At 34.1% G+C, this 20,511-nt stretch overlaps 5 protein-coding genes across 9 annotated transcripts; 3 read left to right on the top strand and 2 right to left on the bottom strand.

Annotated features, from left to right (window-relative positions):
• Positions 1–2,902: 2,902 nt before the first annotated feature.
• On the bottom strand, positions 2,903–9,527 carry LOC123192981. Of its 4 annotated transcripts, none has more exons than XM_044605722.1 (7): positions 9,375–9,527; positions 8,099–8,800; positions 7,904–7,981; positions 7,111–7,231; positions 6,559–6,989; positions 5,680–6,031; positions 2,903–4,433 (listed from the first exon to the last, which is right to left on the bottom strand). In XM_044605722.1, the coding sequence occupies exons 3-7, from the start codon at positions 7,936–7,938 to the stop codon at positions 3,108–3,110; spliced, it is 2,265 nt and encodes a 754-aa protein (XP_044461657.1). In that variant the 5' UTR covers positions 7,939–7,981; positions 8,099–8,800; positions 9,375–9,527; the 3' UTR covers positions 2,903–3,107. The 4 variants fall into 4 exon arrangements, with proteins under 4 accessions (XP_044461657.1, XP_044461658.1, XP_044461660.1 ...); XM_044605723.1 differs by having other exon boundaries at positions 9,494–9,508; XM_044605725.1 differs by lacking the exon at positions 7,904–7,981.
• A 783-nt stretch (positions 9,528–10,310) lies between these two features.
• On the top strand, positions 10,311–10,943 carry LOC123192067 (UDP-glucosyltransferase 29-like). Its single transcript, XM_044604533.1, has one exon. The coding sequence runs from the start codon at positions 10,311–10,313 to the stop codon at positions 10,941–10,943; it is 633 nt and encodes a 210-aa protein (XP_044460468.1).
• A 28-nt stretch (positions 10,944–10,971) lies between these two features.
• LOC123192066 (UDP-glucosyltransferase 29-like) lies at positions 10,972–11,600 on the top strand. Its single transcript, XM_044604532.1, has 2 exons — positions 10,972–11,328; positions 11,403–11,600. The coding sequence occupies exons 1-2, from the start codon at positions 10,972–10,974 to the stop codon at positions 11,598–11,600; spliced, it is 555 nt and encodes a 184-aa protein (XP_044460467.1).
• A 115-nt stretch (positions 11,601–11,715) lies between these two features.
• LOC123192392 lies at positions 11,716–12,802 on the bottom strand. Its single transcript, XM_044604927.1, has 4 exons — positions 12,384–12,802; positions 12,146–12,256; positions 11,983–12,063; positions 11,716–11,873 (listed from the first exon to the last, which is right to left on the bottom strand). Exons 1-4 carry the CDS (start codon positions 12,582–12,584, stop codon positions 11,799–11,801), a joined length of 468 nt encoding a protein of 155 aa, XP_044460862.1. The 5' UTR covers positions 12,585–12,802; the 3' UTR covers positions 11,716–11,798.
• Positions 12,803–13,897: 1,095 nt separating this feature from the next.
• On the top strand, positions 13,898–20,210 carry LOC123192736. 2 transcript variants are annotated; one of them, XM_044605381.1, is made up of 4 exons: positions 13,898–14,112; positions 14,204–16,690; positions 19,064–19,374; positions 19,594–20,210. In XM_044605381.1, the coding sequence occupies exons 2-4, from the start codon at positions 14,433–14,435 to the stop codon at positions 19,959–19,961; spliced, it is 2,937 nt and encodes a 978-aa protein (XP_044461316.1). In that variant the 5' UTR covers positions 13,898–14,112; positions 14,204–14,432; the 3' UTR covers positions 19,962–20,210. The 2 variants fall into 2 exon arrangements, with proteins under 2 accessions (XP_044461316.1, XP_044461315.1); XM_044605380.1 differs by having other exon boundaries at positions 14,190–16,690.
• Positions 20,211–20,511: the final 301 nt, after the last annotated feature.

Genomic DNA, 20,511 nt, shown 5'->3' with positions numbered 1-20,511 from the left:
ATTAACTTGTATTAAAGTTCAATTTTTCACACTTATATATTACTCATTTGTATTATATTTATTAGATATGAAACTTTAGTTTCTAATATCCTTCCTCAAATGTAATCAACATAAATGGTTAACTTATTGTTTGGTTGGATGCATTGTTATTTAGTATTCGAGATCACTTTAGAATGTTAATCTCTGTCATTTGGCTTGTATTATGATATTATATCGATATATATTAGACCTATAAATATAAAAATCAAAATTTTTACTACATAAAATCAATTGATTTGTGTTAAAATCTAACCCCTATAGTCTAAGTTTATCATCTTTGTTAATCCTTGTAGGATAAATACATTATAATGTTTGTGGGTCATTCTTTTTAAGGGATTGTTAAGTCAACTTAGTGGGATGCCAATTGATTATGGGACAAATTGCCACATTAGACGGCACACATTTGCCAGAACTATAAATAAACATTCTTTTGAGGACAAATTTAGCAAAACTAATGATCCTTTGCTTTTCAAATTGACATTGCTCCGCTCCATAAAAATTTATTTATTTATTTTTGTCTGAAATTGTCAATCATTTTCAAGATGGGTAGGAAAATTTTAAAATCATGATGCACCCACACCCACCAGACCAATTTTGAGTCTTTGTTTAATATTTATTAGGGTGATGGTAAAGAACCCCACTCATCATGATGTTTATTACTATTTTTTTCAATGGTATTTGTTGGTACTAATGATGTCGGTAAATAAATAAATAAATGAATAAATAATTTTTCAAAAATGAATGAAAGACATTGACAATTTTATGAAAATTAAATAAAATGGTATTTGTTGGTAATGATGTCTGTAAATTAAATAAAATGAATAAATAAATAATTTTATGAAAATTAAACCATTCGAGAAATGGGTATGCCCTTTACATAATATATAATTTTATTTTTTTAAACATATATGTAGATGATATTCATGCATAAAACTCCATCAAATTAGAAGAAAAATATTTTATTTAAAAAAAAATTATATTTATTATTTTATATATAAATAATTATGTATTATTATATGATTAAATAATTAAAAATAAAATAATATTCGATTATATAATTTTTATTATTTATTTTTATGGGTTTTTTCCCACTTGATCGACAAAGGTTTTCTCAAGTTGAAAATTCACTGCCTAATATGAATAAATTTGTAAAGCCAGCCTCCTAAGTTCCCATCAAAACATATATAAATAAATTAAAGTGGTAACTTTAAACCCAAACTTATCACAAAATTGTGAAATATGTCAAGTTGAATAATGCGCAGAAATATCTGAAATATCTCAGCTGTACACTTTGGAAGCTTGTCATGATCAAGAAAAGCGCAATGGAGAAAAACAATGACGCCAGCCTCATCTTTATTATGACTCATTTTACTTCCACACAGCTTGATAGAAATCAAGATTTTTTTTTTATTTTTTGGATGCGGGTTAATCTCAATTTTTTTAATATTTAATTAAATAATTAGATAATATATCATTATTATATAAATAAATTTTATTTTTATCATATGATAGTTTATTATTTAAATATTTAATTGAATGTTTAAATTAATTGTATATAGTTTTATTAAAATATTTTTTAATATATACTATCATATATGACATTATATGCAAATAAATTAATGATTTACTTAATGGTGTGACAATGTCACATATGTCAGCATGCTATTTAGATTATGCCCGAGTAATAGTATTTTGTAATTTTTTTTTTATAATTATAAACTCTGTCTATATTTATTAAATTTATTAAATAGATTATGATATAATAATCTTGGCTTTTTCAATGGGTAAATTGTTTTTCTTAAAAATATTTTTTAATTAAAATTAAAATGATAATGAATAATAATTTTATATATAGGTGTGGAAATGCAAGCGGAGGCAAGAAATATATCATTTCCATGCAACAGAACGGCTGATTGTGGAGATCCTGTTCATTGTGTATGTAACGATATTCATTTGTGTAATTGTCATGGTGCTGTTTTGGAGAATCTAGCTGAGTTCATGAAGTCTAAATTAAGCAACATAAATGTTCGTAGTTAAAAAAAGTCATGTCGGTTATGTAACATATCTCTCTAGTGGACTGCTCTTGAGAGATATTATTATCGAATTACTTATCATAAATAAAACTTAAAGTTGTTGAAAACTCAAAGTTGCAACAATCGCATAGAAAAAATGTCTTATGTTTTCCTTAGTGTTCGTGATACTATTAAACTCTTAAGATCATGTTATATATACCTAGAGTTGGATTCGAATCGAGTCAAATTCGAGCTCAATTCGGTTCATATATAACTGACCTTGAACTCGAGAAAGTCAAGCTTGAACTCGATTCGAATTCAATTTGACTCATTTTTTGTTATTAAAACGACGTCGTTTTAATACATATTAATTAAAACGATGTTGTTTTATATTAAAATTTTTAATTGAAAAATTTTACGAGTAACTCGAGCTCGAACTCGGTTAGGATTGACTTGTTTGGGGCTCGTTTGAGTCAAACTCAAGCTCAAGCTCAAACAGACTCAGTTCGAGTTTATCTCTACATATACTTATTAGCGAAAAAAGTCTATAGTAGCTCAAAAACCTTAATAAACTTATAAAACTTGTAAGAAATAATATCTTATTTTATACATGAAAAACTTACTCTGTTTTCGTAAAAATATATGCTTACATTCAAGCCCTTATGAAATGGGATATTTTGACCGATGGAAGTGCATCCAAGTCACATTCAATGTAATATAATCAGTCGTTGAAAAGATTTTCTTGAGAAACAAACATAACTAATTTTTTCAGTCCAGTAAAACTTTTCTGTACTTGAGGATGTTTAAGGAGCTTTATGAGAAATTGGACAAAGCAAGACCTTACTTATCTGTGTGATGACTGATGCCTGCTTAAGTTGTAATTAAGAAAACTTATTGGTTACAACAACAAATACAAGAGAAACGAGAACATAAGTTGCGTCAATATTTTACAAACACAAAATACAGGGAAATAATGCAAGGAATGATATAGAGAGTGGCCTATCAAAGGCCAAGATTTAGAAAGTAGTATTTCTGCACCTAGATTAAGCCGCAGAATTATCTATACATATGTGGTCTGGTATGATCACTGTAAAATAAATGATCAACAGGTGGCATCCCCACTGACCTAACAGGGCGTACCGTGGGAAATCCTTCATTAGTCGGTATCCTTGGCATTTGATTGGGATAGGATGGCAATGAGGGGTAAGGAAATTGATTGGAGGATAGACCCGCATCCAGTTTTGAGGGAGGCATCCCAACTGATATGTTAGGAGGGCATGTTAAAAATCTTTCATCACCTGGTCTCCGTGGCATCAGGTCAGGGGAGGAGGAAATGGTGGAGTGAGTAAATTGTCCGAAAGAGGGTAGACCAGGATCCAAGTTACTATCAAAAGATGGTTTCTGCATGGATATTCTTGATGAAATATCAGAGTATTGGCTGGTAAGAACTCCATCCCCTGATGAGTAAATCGACCTCCTATCCATCAAAGGTCTAGTGACATACTGATGATCACCAGCTACCAGAAAATTACCAGCAGAAGAAGTGGGCCTACTATCTATGAATGAATTTGTAAGAGTTCTGTCACCAACAGTTACTCCAAGCCCTGCACTAGGATAATAGTTTGCCAAACTTGGCTGAGAACCAGAAGCCAGCAAGGTGGCTCTGCTTTCCTCAATGGCATAATCGGTTGGTAATCTGAAAAGTCCAGATAACCCAACAGGAATCTCTCCCTTGTCCCAAACTTCCTTGGCAGGAACAGAAGGGGGGATAGCTTTTTCAAGAGATTTACTTTCAGTTACTGGCATTCTGATAGAAGGTTTATCAGTTTTCTCAAGAGATTTCCTTTCTGTTACCGACACTCTACTGACTTCCTGTTGCAGCGATAACTTTGCTTGCTTAAGCGCCTCCAGCACTTCATCGAACCCATTAGGTTTTTCATGTGGCACTAGTGCATAGAGTTCATTTTGGTTCCCATAAACTTCTCCTCTACTGAACAAACTGCCTGAATTTGATGAAGAAACCACTGCTGAATGGTTTCCAGGGAGACCATGTGGATGGTGATGGGAGCTCTGTGAAGGTCGATATAGGTCGGTTTTCAGGCTGTCCTGATTTTGCTTTCCATTTACCGTAGGAAATGCAAAATCCTGACCCAGTGATTCAGATGCATGAATGCTGCCAAGTTTTTGCTCTAAATATTGCACATCACCATGTGCAGGAGAAAGAAATCCATTAGAATGAGTGTCGGCCAATTTGTTAGAGAAACAATCTTCTGGCTTAGCCTCTTGGACAGTATTGGTTGTGGCAGCAGGACATTCAACTTGTGCCTTGATCTCTTCTCTTTCCTCAGTTACATCTGACTGATTCCCAGGATCACATGAATCCTGAACAATAAACCACAATGTCAGCAAGTAAGGAAACAACATTTGAGTGAAGGACATAAGACTTAGAAACACATAGAGAAACTATGCCTGAGTACAATAATCTCCAAAAACACCAGGACAGGGATACATTAGAATCAGGCACTGCAATATACTCACAATATAGCAAGTTAATTGATGCTTGAGCCTTGATTATCCGGGGTGTGTTTGATGGAAAATTCTCAACCCTAGTGTTTGAACATAAATGCAATTTATCTGATTCATTTTTTGAGCATTGATGTTGATGGAAAAGACTCTCTTTGAGGACCATACATCCAAATGATACACATGAATGGAAAAGACTCTCTTTGAGGACCATACATCCAAATGATACACCATATGTATATAGTAGCATCTATGATCACATTTACAATGTAGCTAGGACACGTTTCAAGCATGGTCACCAGCAACAACAGAATCCTACATTATATGCCTTGGCAACATTATACAGCATTATCATCATCATTAGAGCCCAAAGATATGCCCGTAACTGTAACTGGCCTAACTTAATCTAACAGAAGAATGCACACAAAATAGAAATCAACAGATCTAGAGAGACAGAGATGCTGCTTAAATCATTTAGTATATTGTGGTTTGGAGCTATCGAAAGTAATCACTTCATCTGATGAATACACAACACCAATTTCAGCTGCACAAACATTTGACACTCACATAACACTATCACAAAAGTGTGCACTAGCAAGGCCTCACACACGTGTCAAGTTTTAATATTTTGGGGGAGGATGGGTTTGCAGCTGAACAAACCAAGAATAGTGTTCTACCGAGTTATAAGATTTGGAAGGGGGAGTTACTGAAATGGGTATTATAAGATTTGGATCTCAAAGCCATTACCCTCACCATTTCATTCATGCTGAACGTGGCATCTATTAGATAAACAGTCAGTTTGTATATAACTCAAACTAGAATTCATTTTGTTGTATCAGGGTACTTTAACATCGAGTCATCCCTTTTTATTAAATGTCCCAGGCTAATTTAAAATAAAAAAGGAACCTTTCCTCAACTGCAGGGCAGGGGGTTGATCACAGAAAACTATCTGACCTCACGCAAATAAGCCTGACAGGACATTCAAACCAGAAACACATTTTTTACTCTTCTTTAAGTTCTAACACACAGCAAATGGTTGTTTGCTATCAGTAAAGAAGAGAGCATTTAACTTGCTATAAATCACATAGGTTCTACCCAAGCATACCGGTGTACTGTTGTTATTTTCTCTAAACCTCTCTTCCCATTCTCTTTGAGCCTTTTCCATTTCTTCATATTTTCCAATCAGCTGTGCCTGATGTTCTAGTGCCTTCTCCATAGTTGTTTCTCCTCCATGCTCATTGACGTCAAAATTACCACAGGTCACATTTTTTACATTTTCTAAGCTACCTTGTGAACCCTCCAGTAAAAATTTCTCTTCCAGAACTTTAGCACCTTCTCTCAATATCTCAGGTCTACCATCAGAATGATTCAGAGAAACATCTTCTAAAGAGGCGGGAGCCCCATTTTCTTGAGAATCAACCTTTATAGGTTCTGTTTTATGCTCCCCATCCACAGATCTGCAACACAAACAACAGATTAATAATTATCTTGAATCAGGGTGGAGCAAAGCTTAAAAAGGAAACATATGAGCAGACACAACTTCAGATGACCCAAACAGAAGAAAATTCTTTGTTAAAATTCTGATATGCCACAGAAAGGGACAAATATGAGGTATTCATGGCAGTACTACACCCTTTTTTCTACTTTTTTGTTCTCCAGTTTTTCATCTCATCCACAAATTTGTTTAAAAAAAGTGTCATGAGAACAATGATTTTAACACCAACAAATTCTCTCCGGTTATCTAAAGTTCATTATAGTTCTCATACTAAGTTACAAGCTTAAAAGGTAAAGAAGTGTTTAATACATCATTGCACACTGTTCATCAATTGCTACAAAATAGATGGCACACCTGCACATTTGATTATTGTAATAGAATTCTATTAGACAAAAGAGTAGCAATAGGGGAGGAATTATATAGCACTGTTGATAGAATAACCCTCACCCATGCCCCAGGCATTAAAGAGAGATAGAGAAATAAACTAACTTTGATTCCTGACTTCTTATCTGGCGACGTGATTTTCCTACACGATGTTTTGAAGAAGATCCAACAGATCTAAAACTGCTACGTCTTCTCATATCAGAATCCTTGTACTTTTCTGATGAATGCAAAGCATCCTTGCGACCTTTCCAAGATAAGCCTCTGTGAAGCACCGGAGAATAATCAATGTCCAAACCTGAATGTTCCTCCCACTCATTTCTTCTTAGTTTTGGAGTGACTGAGTTTTCCCCTTCTTTACTAGTACTATTATGGACTTCTGATTCACAAGGGGCTTCCCGGTCAGAGCTTGAATCAAATGACTCAGCAATGTCACTTATACCCCTGTTTTCTAAAATAGCAAGAACATCAGCAGTTGCTTTCTCAGCCTTCTTTCTTTGATGTGACACAAACCTTAGCTGTTCCTCCAGCTCTGCTACCTAATCCATATAAGGAAACAACATTTACGTATGTCCAAAAAGAGAACTTTAAGAGGATGACTGCTCTTCAAACAATAGATCAAATCAGAAAAGACTTCCCCACAGTGACATAAAAACTTACCCTTCTTGCTAGCTCATCAGCTCGCTGCCTTGCACTTTTGGAGACAGATCTTTCAGACAGCAGGCGTACCCGAAGAAACTCGATGGTCATTGCATCAGAATCCTCCATGTTAGAGTTTGCCCTGACAAATAATAACCAATAAATCAACAAAATGTTGAAGAAAAACACACACAATATATATATATATATATATATATATATATATATATATATATATATATATATATATATATATATCAAGTGAAAGCTTTACAGGTCACATACATCCACTGTCAACAACAAGAGATGTCTTCCTCTCATACCGATGAAACAGGCTATATGATAGAAAAACAAAACCAATACCTTTTAAAAATACATGTATTCAGCACTAGTAAGAGAACCTTATAGCCAAACTTCAATTGAACTCATTGTAATGAAAAAACAAAAACAAGTGGGGGGACAAGCAATAGAAGAGAATCACTGTTCAAACACTTGAAAACACAAATATATTCAAGAACAGACAACCAACTACCAAAAATTAAAATATATATTATAGTATGCCCAGATCATCTTAGACACAGGAAATGAACATTTCTTGACTATTTCTCAATTTAATTCATGAACTAACTACAGCATAAGCACTAGAATCACAGTCTAAATACTCAAAAGAATCAGGGAACTAATATTGAACGGATCAAACCAGGAAATAACTATTACAAAACCTCAACAGCCAGAACAAACCAATAAGATATTATAAAACCCCAAGTAAAGCACAAACTCCACCCAGAATAAAATATTCCCATATGATATATACCTCTGATCTTGCTTCTCCTGATCAGAATTCTGCATTATCACAAATACAAACACTATCCCAAAAACCTCAACTGGGATACTGTGACAACAAAGAGATACGGAATCAGTTAAAAAGTTCGGCTAAAAACAAAAGAAACAACAAAGAAAAGAATCCAGATAGGAAAATGAGATAAAGAGTGAAGAAAGAAGAAAGAACCTTAGATCGGTGAAGTGTGAAGGTCCATGAAGATGAATGGAGGTGTTTTGAGTATGAATTGGAGAAAAAGTTAAGATTTTTAAGTCAATGAACAAGGGAAGCTTCTTCGAGTGACCATTTGAACCCCCATGGCCCAGAGGCCATCAATAGTTTTTGTGAATTTCTTGTGTTTTAAATGTTATTTACTATCACTGTTTTCTTAGTAAAGCATAAAATAAATATAAAATTACACTTTCTTCTTTTAGAAAAAAAAAAAATTCTAGTAGTAACAAGATAAGTAGAATATTCTCTCAGTGAATTTTTATCATGAATATTGTTGATAGCTATAAATTTATGAAACTTTTTTTATTTGAATTTTTATTTCAATAATAATAATAATAATAGAAAAAACTATAACTACTAAAATATGATAGGAATTTACCCTTTAACTACAAACCAGTATCTAAATTTATTAATAATACATGATGCCCTCAACACTCATCAATTCTATAGTTAGATATGCTAAATATATAAAACACCCACTGCTATAGTAAAACTTCATTCAAGTCAAGATATAATTATAGATCCCTTGCTCTTTAAACTCTCAACATCTATACAAGTTCATTCTACTGATTAACAATCTGCAAATGATATTGAAATCAGATCAGACTGCAATAGTAAGGAGCACATTGATTTTTTTTTCCCAGGCTGCTGCTGGCAAACCTACACAAAAAAGTACAGAAAAATAGTCAGCAGCTCTCAAATGTTAGCTCAATCAAATTTTATGTAGGGAGAAATTTTAGAATCAATAATGCATTAATTAATTACATTGAGTGTTGTAATAAAAAGTAGAAGACATTGCATACCCACAGACATGTAAAAAGGGTTAGACCAGTCTACGACATGATTTAGATTTTCTTAATACGTTATAGTAATAGGTTGTATTAAACTCATAAATCGTGCTACAGACCTTGAGAAAAAACTTGTGGGTCAATTTATAAAATATTATTAAAAATTAAAAATAATAAAAAAAATTGGTTAAATATTAATTAAAATAAAAAATTATATAATTCAACAATCCATTTATAAAAAACAAACTGACAAGTTAAAGTTTAATAAAGATACTACTTAAAGGGTTTTGGATCATATCACGAGCCTTACTTTTTTGCAATCTAACCTAACTCACAAGCATGATAGGTCATGTCAAAACTAGCTTAACATGGCCCATCACCACCATTACACACACACACACATATCAAACACCACAATATTAAAATCACATGAAGCGCACACTCACACATAAAGCGCCACAATATTAAAACCACTTCCTGGACAAGAAGAATTTGTCAATCTTGAAATACAAGAGAAATGGAATTAATGGTTGCAGATAGTTAGTTGTAAGTGTTTTGGTCAAACCTCTCTGTGCAATTAAGAAATTAGAGAAATAGAGCAATTGTAAGAACGTTTGCAATTTTGGTTCATAAACATAAAGTTTTCTGACCAATCAATTTGAAAAGATCACATTTGAAGAGGAAAGAAGATGGAGTAGATACTTTGGACATCACTTATTTTAGAAATATATAGATAAGATAATCCATATATATATATATATATATATATATATATATATATATATATATATATATATATATATATTAGCAAAAGGTTAAGAGTTTATTAGAAGAGAAAGTTTTCCACTTATAACATTATTTCTAGCTTTTGAACATCAATTTGGTTATAATGATAATGTTTATGCTATTGAGATCAACAAAATTATAATTGGTTTTTTCCTCTGTGGCAATAATAATTGTTTGTCATAGTTTTGGCGCCTGAACAGGAAAAATTGTGCACGAAAATCACAAGTAATTCAACGCCAGGTGTTTGTCATTTAGATGGAGAAAGAACAAAAATGGTTGCCATCAATGAGTTTACGTTAGAATTAACACCAATCTTCATCTCCTGCCTCCACGTTCTTCTTCATCTGCCACGTTTCTCTTCTTCCTCCATTTCATCCTCGATAGTATTAAAGTTTTTTCCCACTTTCTCGTCATCCCAGAATCCATACATCATCATCGTCCGAAAGAGTCTTCCATAATAATCTCTAAGTTTACATTACAGAGTTTATGCTAAAGACAAACTCATACAAACCTGATTAAGTAATTTCCACTGGATTCAACCTTTATATACATTCACCAGAAAACATATTTTGGAAAGGAGAGAGAGCAAGAACATGATGGATTCTAGGGAGAAAAGTATCAGTGTTTTGATGCTGCCATGGCTAGCTCATGGTCACATATCTCCCTTCATGGAGCTAGCTAAGCGCCTTACAAAGAGAAACTTCTTCATCTACTTTTGTTCAACGCCTGCAAATCTCAAATCCATAGAACTTTCTCCAAAATTTTCACCTTCAATCAAACTTATAGACCTCCATCTTCCTTCATCACCTGACCTTCCTCCTCACTATAACACCACCAAAGGCCTGCCACCCAATCTAATGCCCATTCTTAAAAAAGCGTTCGACAGTGCCGCCCCTGGTTTCCACAAAATCCTGAGAAAACTCAACCCCGATTTGGTCATTTATGATATGCTTCAGCCATGGGCGGCTGCCCTAGCTTTGTCACTCAACATTCCCGCCGTTCATTTTTATGTCACTTCTGCCGTGATGGCTGCGTTTCTAGATCACGCTGGTAGAAATCCGGGTGTTGAGTTTCTGAATCCGAGAATTTTTCTTCATGATTATATGAAACCGAAATTTTCCCACTTGCTTGAGTCGATTTCAAATGGAATGAAAGATCAAGATAAAGTTAAAGAATGCCATGAATGGTCTTCTAACATTATTCTGATAACTGGAGGGGAGATATATTGACTATCCCTCGTTTTCATTGAACAAGAAGATGGTTCCTGTTGGCCCTCTTGTTCAAGACCCTGATTATGAAGAGAATAATTTGCAAGAAATGGAAATTATCAAATGGCTTGACAAGAAGGGAAAGAACTCGGCGGTGCTTGTCTCGTTCGGCAGTGAGTATTTTCTTTCCAGAGAAGAGATGGCAGAAATAGCTGATGGACTAGAGAAAAGCGAGGCGAACTTCATCTGGGTTGTTAGATTTCCGAATAGAGAAGAGAAAATTGAGCTTAAAGAAAAACTTCCAGAGGGATTTGTTGAAAGAATTTCATCAATGGAAAGAGGCACGGTTGTCGAAGTTTGGGCGCCACAAGCGAGAGTTTTAGCACATGATGCGGTTGGAGGTTTTGTGAGTCATTGTGAGTGGAGTTCGACAATGGAGAGCATGAACTTTGGGGTGCCGGTCATCGCCATGCCGTGCAGCTTGACCAGCCGTTGAAAGCGAGATTGGTTGAAGATGTTGGCATTGGAATTGAGGCGAGGAGAAAGGAGAATGGAGAACTTGTGAAAGAAGAGATTGCGAGTGTGATAAAAGAGGTGATGAAGAAGAAAAATGGAGAGAAAGTGAGAAGAAAAGCAAGAGAAATGAGTGAGCGAGTGTATAAGAAAGAAAGATGGTGAAGAAATTGATCAAGTAGTTGATGAATTGATCAAGCTTTGTTGTGCAACCAAAATCATATAATTCAGTTTGTAATTTAGAAGCTGTGATTATTAATAATAATAGAGCAATGGTATGTGTTCATCAACAGACAATGTGTAAATTCATTGTAAGTACATACACACAACACAAGCATAATCTTTAGCTGAAAGAAAGCCATCTTAATTTATAGATTCTATGTTCTTGCTGAGGTCCTCCAGTTTCTTCATTCTCAGTCTCTCACTTTCTGTCATCATCTGGTGAAAAAGATCAACAAGAAAACAATATATTACAGTTGTCAAAATAGGAAAAAGGTCAAAAAAAAAAAAAAAACAGAGGGAGAGATTAACTGGATTTAGAGCTCACCTCCATTAGTGCTGCAACCAGCTCAGTTTTTTCTTTATTCTTTTCATTGAAGCCTTCCATGGCTTCTTTGTATTCCTTCTCCTGTCACCAACCAAAAACCTAATCAAATTTTCTTGATCCCAAATTGCTAAAATGGTTTGGAGATAGAAAAATAATTAGAAACCTTCTTCTGGCAGCTCTGTCCCAAAAGTTTTAGCTCTTTGTTAGCAATATCAATCTTCTTCCTCACAATTGCAACTTCTTTTCTCAGAGGATCCGCCAGCCCCTCCAATTCCTAAAATTTGACAAGAAACAGTAGTTTCAACTTGGTGTTAATTTACGTGAAATGCTTACTCAGATACCATTTATATTGAAAGATCAAAAGTTGAAAGATTTCTGGATGAAGACAGTTGAATACTTACTTCCCAAATTTGTGCCAACCGTCTTGATTCTTCTTCAGCGCGGCCGAGTTGAAGTTCAACCTTTTCCCTTACCTCCATTTTCTTCCTTTGAATCTCTTCTTCTCTAGCTTGAAGAGAAGATATAACCAATCTAGATTTCTCCTCTTCATTCTCGTCTGTTAACAGCCTCCCATTGCTGCTCGCACTCGCCAGATTCTTCATGTTTTCGCCTTCCTCACAATGGCAACTTCTGCATCAGAAAACTGCTGCCACTTTATTTAATGTCGTCTCTTGTTAGAGTATCTACTTTTTTGCTTTTGCTTTACAAATCTGCCTTGATAAAATGAACTTGCTTTATTTTCACAACATTTCAAAGAAAGCAAGAACCAAAGAGTGCTCTGGAAGCCCCAGTTTTCCATTTGACAAAACAAATAGAATTACTTGAAGATTTTCCATTAGCTGATGTTATTTGAAGCAGAATTGTAGAGCTTTGTAATATACAAAAGTCGAAGTCAGTAATTAGTTACTTATCAATGATCGCATATGAGAAATTTCAAACATCTAAATACTCTTTTGTCTAGACAGCCTAGTTTGTGTTAGTCTATTTATGACTTATGGGCAGACTGTTTTGGTTAAGGTTAAGACTTGTTAAGGTTAAAACAAGTTTTAGATATTAAATTAAATTCACCTGTGATTTAACTGATCGAATTATATTAGGTTATAATTCAATTATCAAATCAATCTGTTCAAATATTCATAGTGATGTCAATATGACATTATATTGACATTATCATAATATATTTAAAATTATAATAAAATTATATATACAAATAATATATATAATTTTATATAGAAATAATAATATATTATCATATAATTAAATATTATTCGTAAAATTATAGATGAAGAGACTTGAATATATCACCAGGTGTAAAAAGGTACAAAAATCAATAACTATGCCTTAAAATTTTAATTAAATCTTATTAACATTATGTTAAATTTTAAATTTATTTTCTTTAATATGTGATGATAATAGTTTATAGTAATCATGAATTTTTTAATTATAAATAATACTAAATTTTTTAATAACACTAAAAAATAAGGCAATAAACTGTGTATCAGAAGACTTTTCTGTGGATGGAATTCATGAATTTTTAAATTCATTTCATCTAATTGATTTTTTAAACCATTAAGGGCCGGTCGAATGGGGTGTTTAAAAATTATAAATTACAAGATATTAACATCTGGAATACATAATCTATTTTGAAAAATTTATTAAAAAGAGTATTATATATATAAATAATAATATATTATTATATAATTAAATAATTAAAAATTAAAAATTAAATAATATTAGATTATATAATAATATATTATTATTTATTTAATAATTATATAAAAAATTATACACTTAATTTTATTGATGGATTAATCAAGTATTTGGCAGCTTCTATTAAGATGGGCCGATAGCCCATTTGAACGGTTTATCTAATCGCAAGGAACCGTAATATGCGTGTCCAATTAAAAGCTACTTGGTTTGGTATCTACTCACAAGGCACGCACGATAAATATAAATAATTAATTAATTGATTTTATCAATCGATTTGGAAAACTTTAAACGATGACTTTGGTACATCTCTGATTCTCTCTTTCAACTTATTACTTAATTGGACTGCACGCAAAGTGATCAAAAAATTGGAAATTTGGATTCAAATCCGTCATGGGGTCTTGCGAATCGATCCTGAACAAGGTTTGAGTTTGACATTATCTTTTTTCATTTTATTACCTACAAAATTCAAAACCCTGACAGGGTTTTGATTTGCTTAGATCTGTGTTTGCAGTTGGTACTTGTTAGGGTTGATTACTTGGCAATTTTTGTCGAAGACTTTACTGGGTACTTTTTTTTAGGGTTTGGATTATTGAGCTGATTGAAACTGAATCTAGTGATAAACTGTGTGTTTATAGACTTAATTTGGTCAAAATCCTTGAGGGTTTTGTAATTTGTAGGAAATTGATCCGTGATTAAGTCGTAGTGCTAGTTGTAGTTTTGTTGATAAGTAATTTAGAAAGATGCAATCTAGAAGGCAAGAAGATCATATGACGATGTCAGCATCATCGAAACTAGGTAATCAACATGGAAGAAGTGGAATGGGTCCTGACTTGTATCTGAGTTCACGTCCTGATGCACCAGATAGGTCTCGGAGGAGTGTGAGTCCGCATAAGGTAGACAGTTCTAGGAGGATTTCAGATGGTCAAATGAGTAGTGGTTCGATTGAAAGGAGGGATTTTGGTTGGAGTGCAGGTGGAGGAAGGACTGAAAAGGTCCGTACAAAGTCACCACCCCAATACAGGATACCGCATAAAAGACCTCACTTTGATGATGGCAGTGTGCAAAGGAAATATTTGTACCGTGAAGATTTGGATTTTGATTGTGGTACAAACTCTAGGTTGAAGCCTGTTTATGGGTATGATCGTGGTAGTTTAAGAATTAGTGAAGAGAAGGATTATAATGAAAACAGGATTGTAGAAATTGGCAGTCATGGAATGTTGAGTGAGAAATCAGTGCTAACAGAAGAGGGCGAGATAAGGAGGTCATATCAGTTGCCTCCAGATAAAGGTCATATAAAAAATTATGGTGAGCATGGTGGAAGTCTAACACTATCATCTCGGAGCTTCAATATAGGTCGGTATGAGCATGAAAAGCTTCAGTATATAGAGCCAATACCAGATGGCTACAAAGCAGAAGAGAAGCCTTTGTATCTTTCAAGGGATAAGTTCGCAGGAACAGAATCCTACATTGATAAGGAGAAACCTATGTATCACTCCAAAGATGTTTTGTACACTATAATGCCATCAGCACATTCTAAAGATTTCTTGAGCAACTCCCAATACAAAGTGGGCTCCTCTTCAGGAACATCAATGAATGAGTTTCCAATTTCTTACAGGGATGATGTGACCTTACCTACTTTGGATGGATATCCAAGTAGTGTAAAACAAACTGAACCTGGTTTTAATGTGCATAGGCAAAGGCCGCTTGTGGATACTTTGAGAAATGATGGAGGTGAAATGAGAAATTTGGCGTATTACCAACATGGGGCATATAGCCCCTCAAGCACTGAGCGTGAGTATTATAAGTATCCTAAAACAATGTCTTTAGCAAATGATGATCGAAGATATCCTTCTGATGATTTATGCAGAACGATATCTCCACACACCCGACTAGACTATGATGATGCTTTTAAGAATCACGACCAGAGAGATTTACCAAGAGCAAGTAATATGCTTCCTGTTGTAGATAGGATTGATGATCCAGAACATCTTTTGAGAAGGAGCAGTGCATTAGACCATCCTACTTTACAAAAGCAGACAGTTTCAGACTACATTGATTTGAGCAGAAAATCATATCCATTAAAGCAAGGTGAAGAGTCTATGAATTCTGGATCTACTCATGCAGAGTTTGAGAAGACAGCACCCCGTGACTATGGAATATCACATTTCGGTGTACCACAGGATCATCAAATCTCATATATTAGATCAGATTACTCTTTTGGGAGAGATCCTGGTCCAGAGATTCAGAAAGAAACACTGCAAAGTTCTGACCTTCTTTATGATTCAGAAAGGCACAAACTTGCTGTAAGAGCACAGAGACTTAAGGAAGGGGAGTTTGGCATGCATGAGCCATCTGAAAATGTTTTTAAAAGAAAATATAGCTTGGAGGATGATATATATAGGCATACTGATAGAATTATTATGTCAAGCAAAAGGAATGTACCTGAAGAGTTTGAGGATCTATATGGTAGTGATGAGGAGTATTTTGAAGAAGGTATGAGTGGTGTACACTTGCCAAAGACTCGGAAATTTAACAACAATCAATACAGAAAGGCTGGGAGGTCATATGATGGTCTAGAACAACCTGGAAATTTTGCATCTAATGAGTGGTTCTCTTCGCAAGATTCTTTGGCACATTCAAAAAGGTCTTCTTCCAGATTTTATAAGCATAATAGCAGATATATAAAAGGTCAGACAAGACCTGGTTCTTTAGGCTGGCATAACTCATACTATAGTGACAGAAGAAGTGGCCTTTATAAACCACTGAAAGTTTGGAAAAAAAATAAGGAATATGATGAGGATGTGAATGATAATGATGGTGAGGATTGGTTAAATCCTGCTGAATCAGAGCCATCAGAAGATTCTGAGGAATTCAAACAACTGGTACATAAAGCCTTCCTAGAGTACTCAAAAAGGTTGAATGTGAATTTATCTGTTCGAAGAAGATACCAGGAGCAAGGAAAAGCTGGTAGTTTATTCTGCATTGCATGCGGCAGAAGGTTTGTTTTTTTTCCTCTCTCATGACATGCATTCAAAAAGTGGAACACATGTTTTCATTAATTGATTCAGGAGTTCCCTAGGATCACTTTTACTGCTGCAGTCAAGTAAGTATGCCCGGTCCTTATAGGTTTAGCTGTTTAATTTGGGGTTTTATTTTTAGGGATTTGTGCAATTTTATCAAATAATATTAGGTTTAATTGTTTGTGTTCCTGCAACTTCTAGAGGTGGATGTTTTAGTTTTATCAAAGTTGTGTGATGGAGCTCTGATATATAGTTAACTCTTTGGATAAATATTTCTTCATGGAGCTAGATCAAGAGGCTCTTATTAGAGATTAATGTTCTATTGGCCCTGAAGTTCTTTCTTGAATAGCTACTACCGAGGAGAGGTTGGTGTGTTTGAGTCTTTATTATGGGTTTCCAGAGTAGTTCTTTGGCCAATTAATATAAATATTTTGAAGTTAAGTGGATTGGTTGAGAGGATTAACTCCATATAATATGGATTAAGATTTTCTGTCTAGTTATTGAAAGAGTTGATTAAGAATTCCAAATATTCTTTTGTAGACATGAGAAGAAAGGCTAAATATTTTTGTAAGTATTTAACATCCATTTATAAGACTTTGGATGATATTGTTGTTAATAATCTGAGATATCATTATTGCATTGTTATTACTTCAAAAGATTAACAATTCTTATTTCACCATTTGGTATGTTGTTGTATAGAGATGTACTGATATGATCTTTTAGATTTATACAAGTCTAGGGTCTATGTACAGTTTTAGCATGTACATACAGTTTTTGTCTCTAATGTGATTTCTAACCTTTTGGCAGTATTAAAATGTAGCAATCTTTTTGTTGGATGGATAATTTTTGCTAGACTTTCTATACTTGAAATAGTAACAATAACCTGATTGCAAACTCTAATTTAGTTCAGTGTGGAAGACAATCATATGATGGAGGTTGAGTCTTCCTTGTATTTTTATTGCTATAGTGATCTGTGAATCCCATTACTTTGAAATTGGCCATTTAATTAAGCACTTTTTTTGAAACACCTATATCTATCTGTTGAATCAAGTGATTTTATCTGATGCAGGCCACAGAATAAGGCCTTAATTTAGTATTTTCCACTTTTCAAGAGCTTCTAGGCAACTCATGAGAAAATGAGTCTTTTTCCATTGTCTATATCATCTCATCGTCACATTTTTCATAGAAAGTTTGCTAACAGGGTAGCTTATTTAACTAGAATCTTATAAAGATGTGGGTGTGAAATTGGCTGATCAATTTTCTGTTAGCTTGAGGGAAGCTGTGGCAGCATGTATTGGCTGGATTAGCTTGCCACCTCTTTTCTTGGATAAGATTACTTGAAATTAACTCTCAAGTTTTCATATTTACCCAAAAAAAAAAAAGATTCTCAAATTTTCATCATTAAAGAGGGAGACAAATAAAATTCTCATGACAACAGGCTTCACAGATCATTGAAGCAAGCTATAAATTCCCCTTTAGTTGCCTCATTTAAAATTTTGTTCATTATTTGGCTGGGACTACTTTCTTCAAGTTATAATTCAAGTCGAGGACATAATCAAGAATGACTAATTAATATTTACTGCAAGATATAAGTGCATTTTTACTGTTGTAAGGACCCGTTTAACCTTTGGAATAGCTTCTTGCATTGAAATTGTAGTTTCATAGAGAATTGGTTATATTAAAGAAAATATGTCAGTTTTATTGATTTGTTTTTTAATCAATTGATTTTGTAAGCTTTTAGACATTGACTGGACATTTGGCACATTGTGTTTTTGAGAGCTTTTGATTGCATCTGTGGAGTAGTGTAACAGTTGTGACAAACTTGTTTTCCTTTAGTCTATTTGTGAAAAAGGCTTAAATTCATGCTTCTACATTTTGAAAGAAATCTGTGGGGGAAATTTCCTTTGGATGCTTCATCTAATTGTCCCAGTTAGTTTGGTAGGTTGGTTGCTGATTGACTCTGATGAAAAGATCAGATTGGCTTGAGAAAAGATTTGAAGCTCCCTAAACTCATTCCATTTCCAGCTTAATTCCTGGGATTTTGCATGACTACGGTTTTACGTTTTATTGAGATGGCATTTGTTTTTAATTTTGGCTTCGCCGTCACCCTGATAGAAACAGTAATGGTCATTTGTTTGCTTTATTTACTTTATAAATCTATTTACCATATTTGCCATTTGCACTTTGATGTTAAGTTGTTTTTGAACTCTCATTTTTCTTCTGAAATACCATAAAGCATCGATATATTTGTTTCTTGTGTAGTTAAAGATAAAAATGAGACTTGTCAAGTATTCCCTGTTGCCTATGCTATAACTCCACTAGTAATTGCTTATATGTCTCTGTTCTTACAGCATGTCAAAGGAGTTTGCGAACACTAAACGCCTAGTAACTCATACCTTTATGTCTCACAAGGTTGGGTTGAGAGCACAGCACCTGGCTCTTCACAAAGCAATATGTATTTTGTTAGGCTGGAGTACTGATGTGCCTCAAGAAACAATAACATTGGTTCCTGAGGTCTTGTCTAATGAAGAAGCTATGGCTGCAAAGGAGGATTTGATTCTCTGGCCTCCAGTTGTCGTCATCCGCAATATTTCTATGTCAAACAACAATCTGAAAGAACAGAAAGTCATACCTATCGAAGGGGTTGAGGCCTTTCTTAGAGGTAAGTGAAGGTTAATTAATACTCGTTATCCTGAGTTATTTAGTTTGGTATATGTGCTTATGTGCTGTGAATTAACCATTATAATGTGAGTGATATGCCTAATTCCATAAACTTTCTCAAATTTATGTTAGAAATTTGGATTGTTCAACGAATCAAACAGACTTAGAATCTTTTGTTTTCATACATTACCCTCTTTTTATTGCTTGGGAGTATTTGCAGGCAAAGGTATAATTGAGGGAAAAATCACTGTGTGCCTGGGGAGGCCTGCTGACCAAAGTATTATGGTAGTGAAGTTCTTAGGAACATTTTCTGGACTTGCAAATGCAGAGAAGATTCATCAGTATTTTACTGAGAATAATCGGGGGAGAAAAGATTTCAACCGAATAATCAACAGTAGCAAAGGCATCAACATTGCTGAAACCAGAATGCAGGGAGACAAACTGGAGGAACATATACTCTATGGATACATGGGCATTTCAGAGGATTTGGATAGCACGGATTTTAATACCAAGAAACATTGTGTTATAAAGAGCAAGGCAGAGATCATGGACTTGGCGAATGCCCCTGTCAAACCTAATGATAGCTAGCGAACTGAAAAGATTTCACGGAAGGTGATGCTGGAATTATATGTTCCCATTCAAAAGATTTCTTCCAGTTCCTCTGTATGCCCTTCTATTCAAGCTTATTATTTGCTTGACCTCAACTAAAGTAAACAAAAGTGACTGAAAACTTCTGATTATCATCCACAACCCATGACTAGTATCTTAAGTAGATTTTGCTGCATGTATTTGGCTGAACCTCCGGGGTTTCCCTTCAATGTATTTGGTTATTTTTAACTCTTTAATTCTCATTAATTATTCCTCGTTCGTTACGTTGCCGAAACCACTGACGGCTCCTGTGAATGTTGTTGGAATGTGTCTCATCATCAAAAAGCCTAATAAAAAAGCTAATGAGAATTGGCAAATTAACGGTGTTATGATATGTGGTGAGAACTGGAATTCTATTGTATTACTTATGAATGGTCAGACCTGTAAATTTTGGAGTTAATGGAATGATCAGATTCAGACACTTGGGGTATTTAAAAAAAATTAAAAAAGGGCAATACAAGGCGCCATGTAAACATTTTGTGTTAAAACA

This window comes from Mangifera indica, chromosome 12, assembly GCF_011075055.1.
Source record: "Mangifera indica cultivar Alphonso chromosome 12, CATAS_Mindica_2.1, whole genome shotgun sequence".
NCBI classification, from domain to species: Eukaryota; Viridiplantae; Streptophyta; class Magnoliopsida; order Sapindales; family Anacardiaceae; genus Mangifera; species Mangifera indica.
This window is presented reverse-complemented; position numbering and strand designations above follow the sequence as displayed.

Coding starts and splice junctions, on each gene's coding strand:
- LOC123192067 (XM_044604533.1), top strand. CDS start 10,311: ATGGATTCTAGGGAGAAAAGTATCAGTGTTTTGATGCTGCCATGGCTA.
- LOC123192066 (XM_044604532.1), top strand. CDS start 10,972: ATGGTTCCTGTTGGCCCTCTTGTTCAAGACCCTGATTATGAAGAGAAT. Junction 11,329..11,402: donor ATGATGCGGTTGGAGGTTTT/GTGAGTCATTGT, acceptor CATGCCGTGCAG/CTTGACCAGCCGTTGAAAGC.
- LOC123192981 (XM_044605722.1), bottom strand. CDS start 7,938: ATGCAGAATTCTGATCAGGAGAAGCAAGATCAGAG. Junction 7,232..7,903: donor CAGGAGAAGCAAGATCAGAG/GTATATATCATA, acceptor ATTATTTGTCAG/GGCAAACTCTAACATGGAGG. Junction 6,032..6,558: donor ATAAGAAGTCAGGAATCAAA/GTTAGTTTATTT, acceptor TTTGTGTTGCAG/ATCTGTGGATGGGGAGCATA.
- LOC123192392 (XM_044604927.1), bottom strand. CDS start 12,584: ATGAAGAATCTGGCGAGTGCGAGCAGCAATGGGAGGCTGTTAACAGAC. Junction 12,257..12,383: donor GGTTGGCACAAATTTGGGAA/GTAAGTATTCAA, acceptor GTCAAATTTTAG/GAATTGGAGGGGCTGGCGGA. Junction 11,874..11,982: donor TGGTTGCAGCACTAATGGAG/GTGAGCTCTAAA, acceptor CTTTTTCACCAG/ATGATGACAGAAAGTGAGAG.
- LOC123192736 (XM_044605381.1), top strand. CDS start 14,433: ATGCAATCTAGAAGGCAAGAAGATCATATGACGATGTCAGCATCATCG. Junction 16,691..19,063: donor TGCATTGCATGCGGCAGAAG/GTTTGTTTTTTT, acceptor CTGTTCTTACAG/CATGTCAAAGGAGTTTGCGA. Junction 19,375..19,593: donor GGTTGAGGCCTTTCTTAGAG/GTAAGTGAAGGT, acceptor GAGTATTTGCAG/GCAAAGGTATAATTGAGGGA.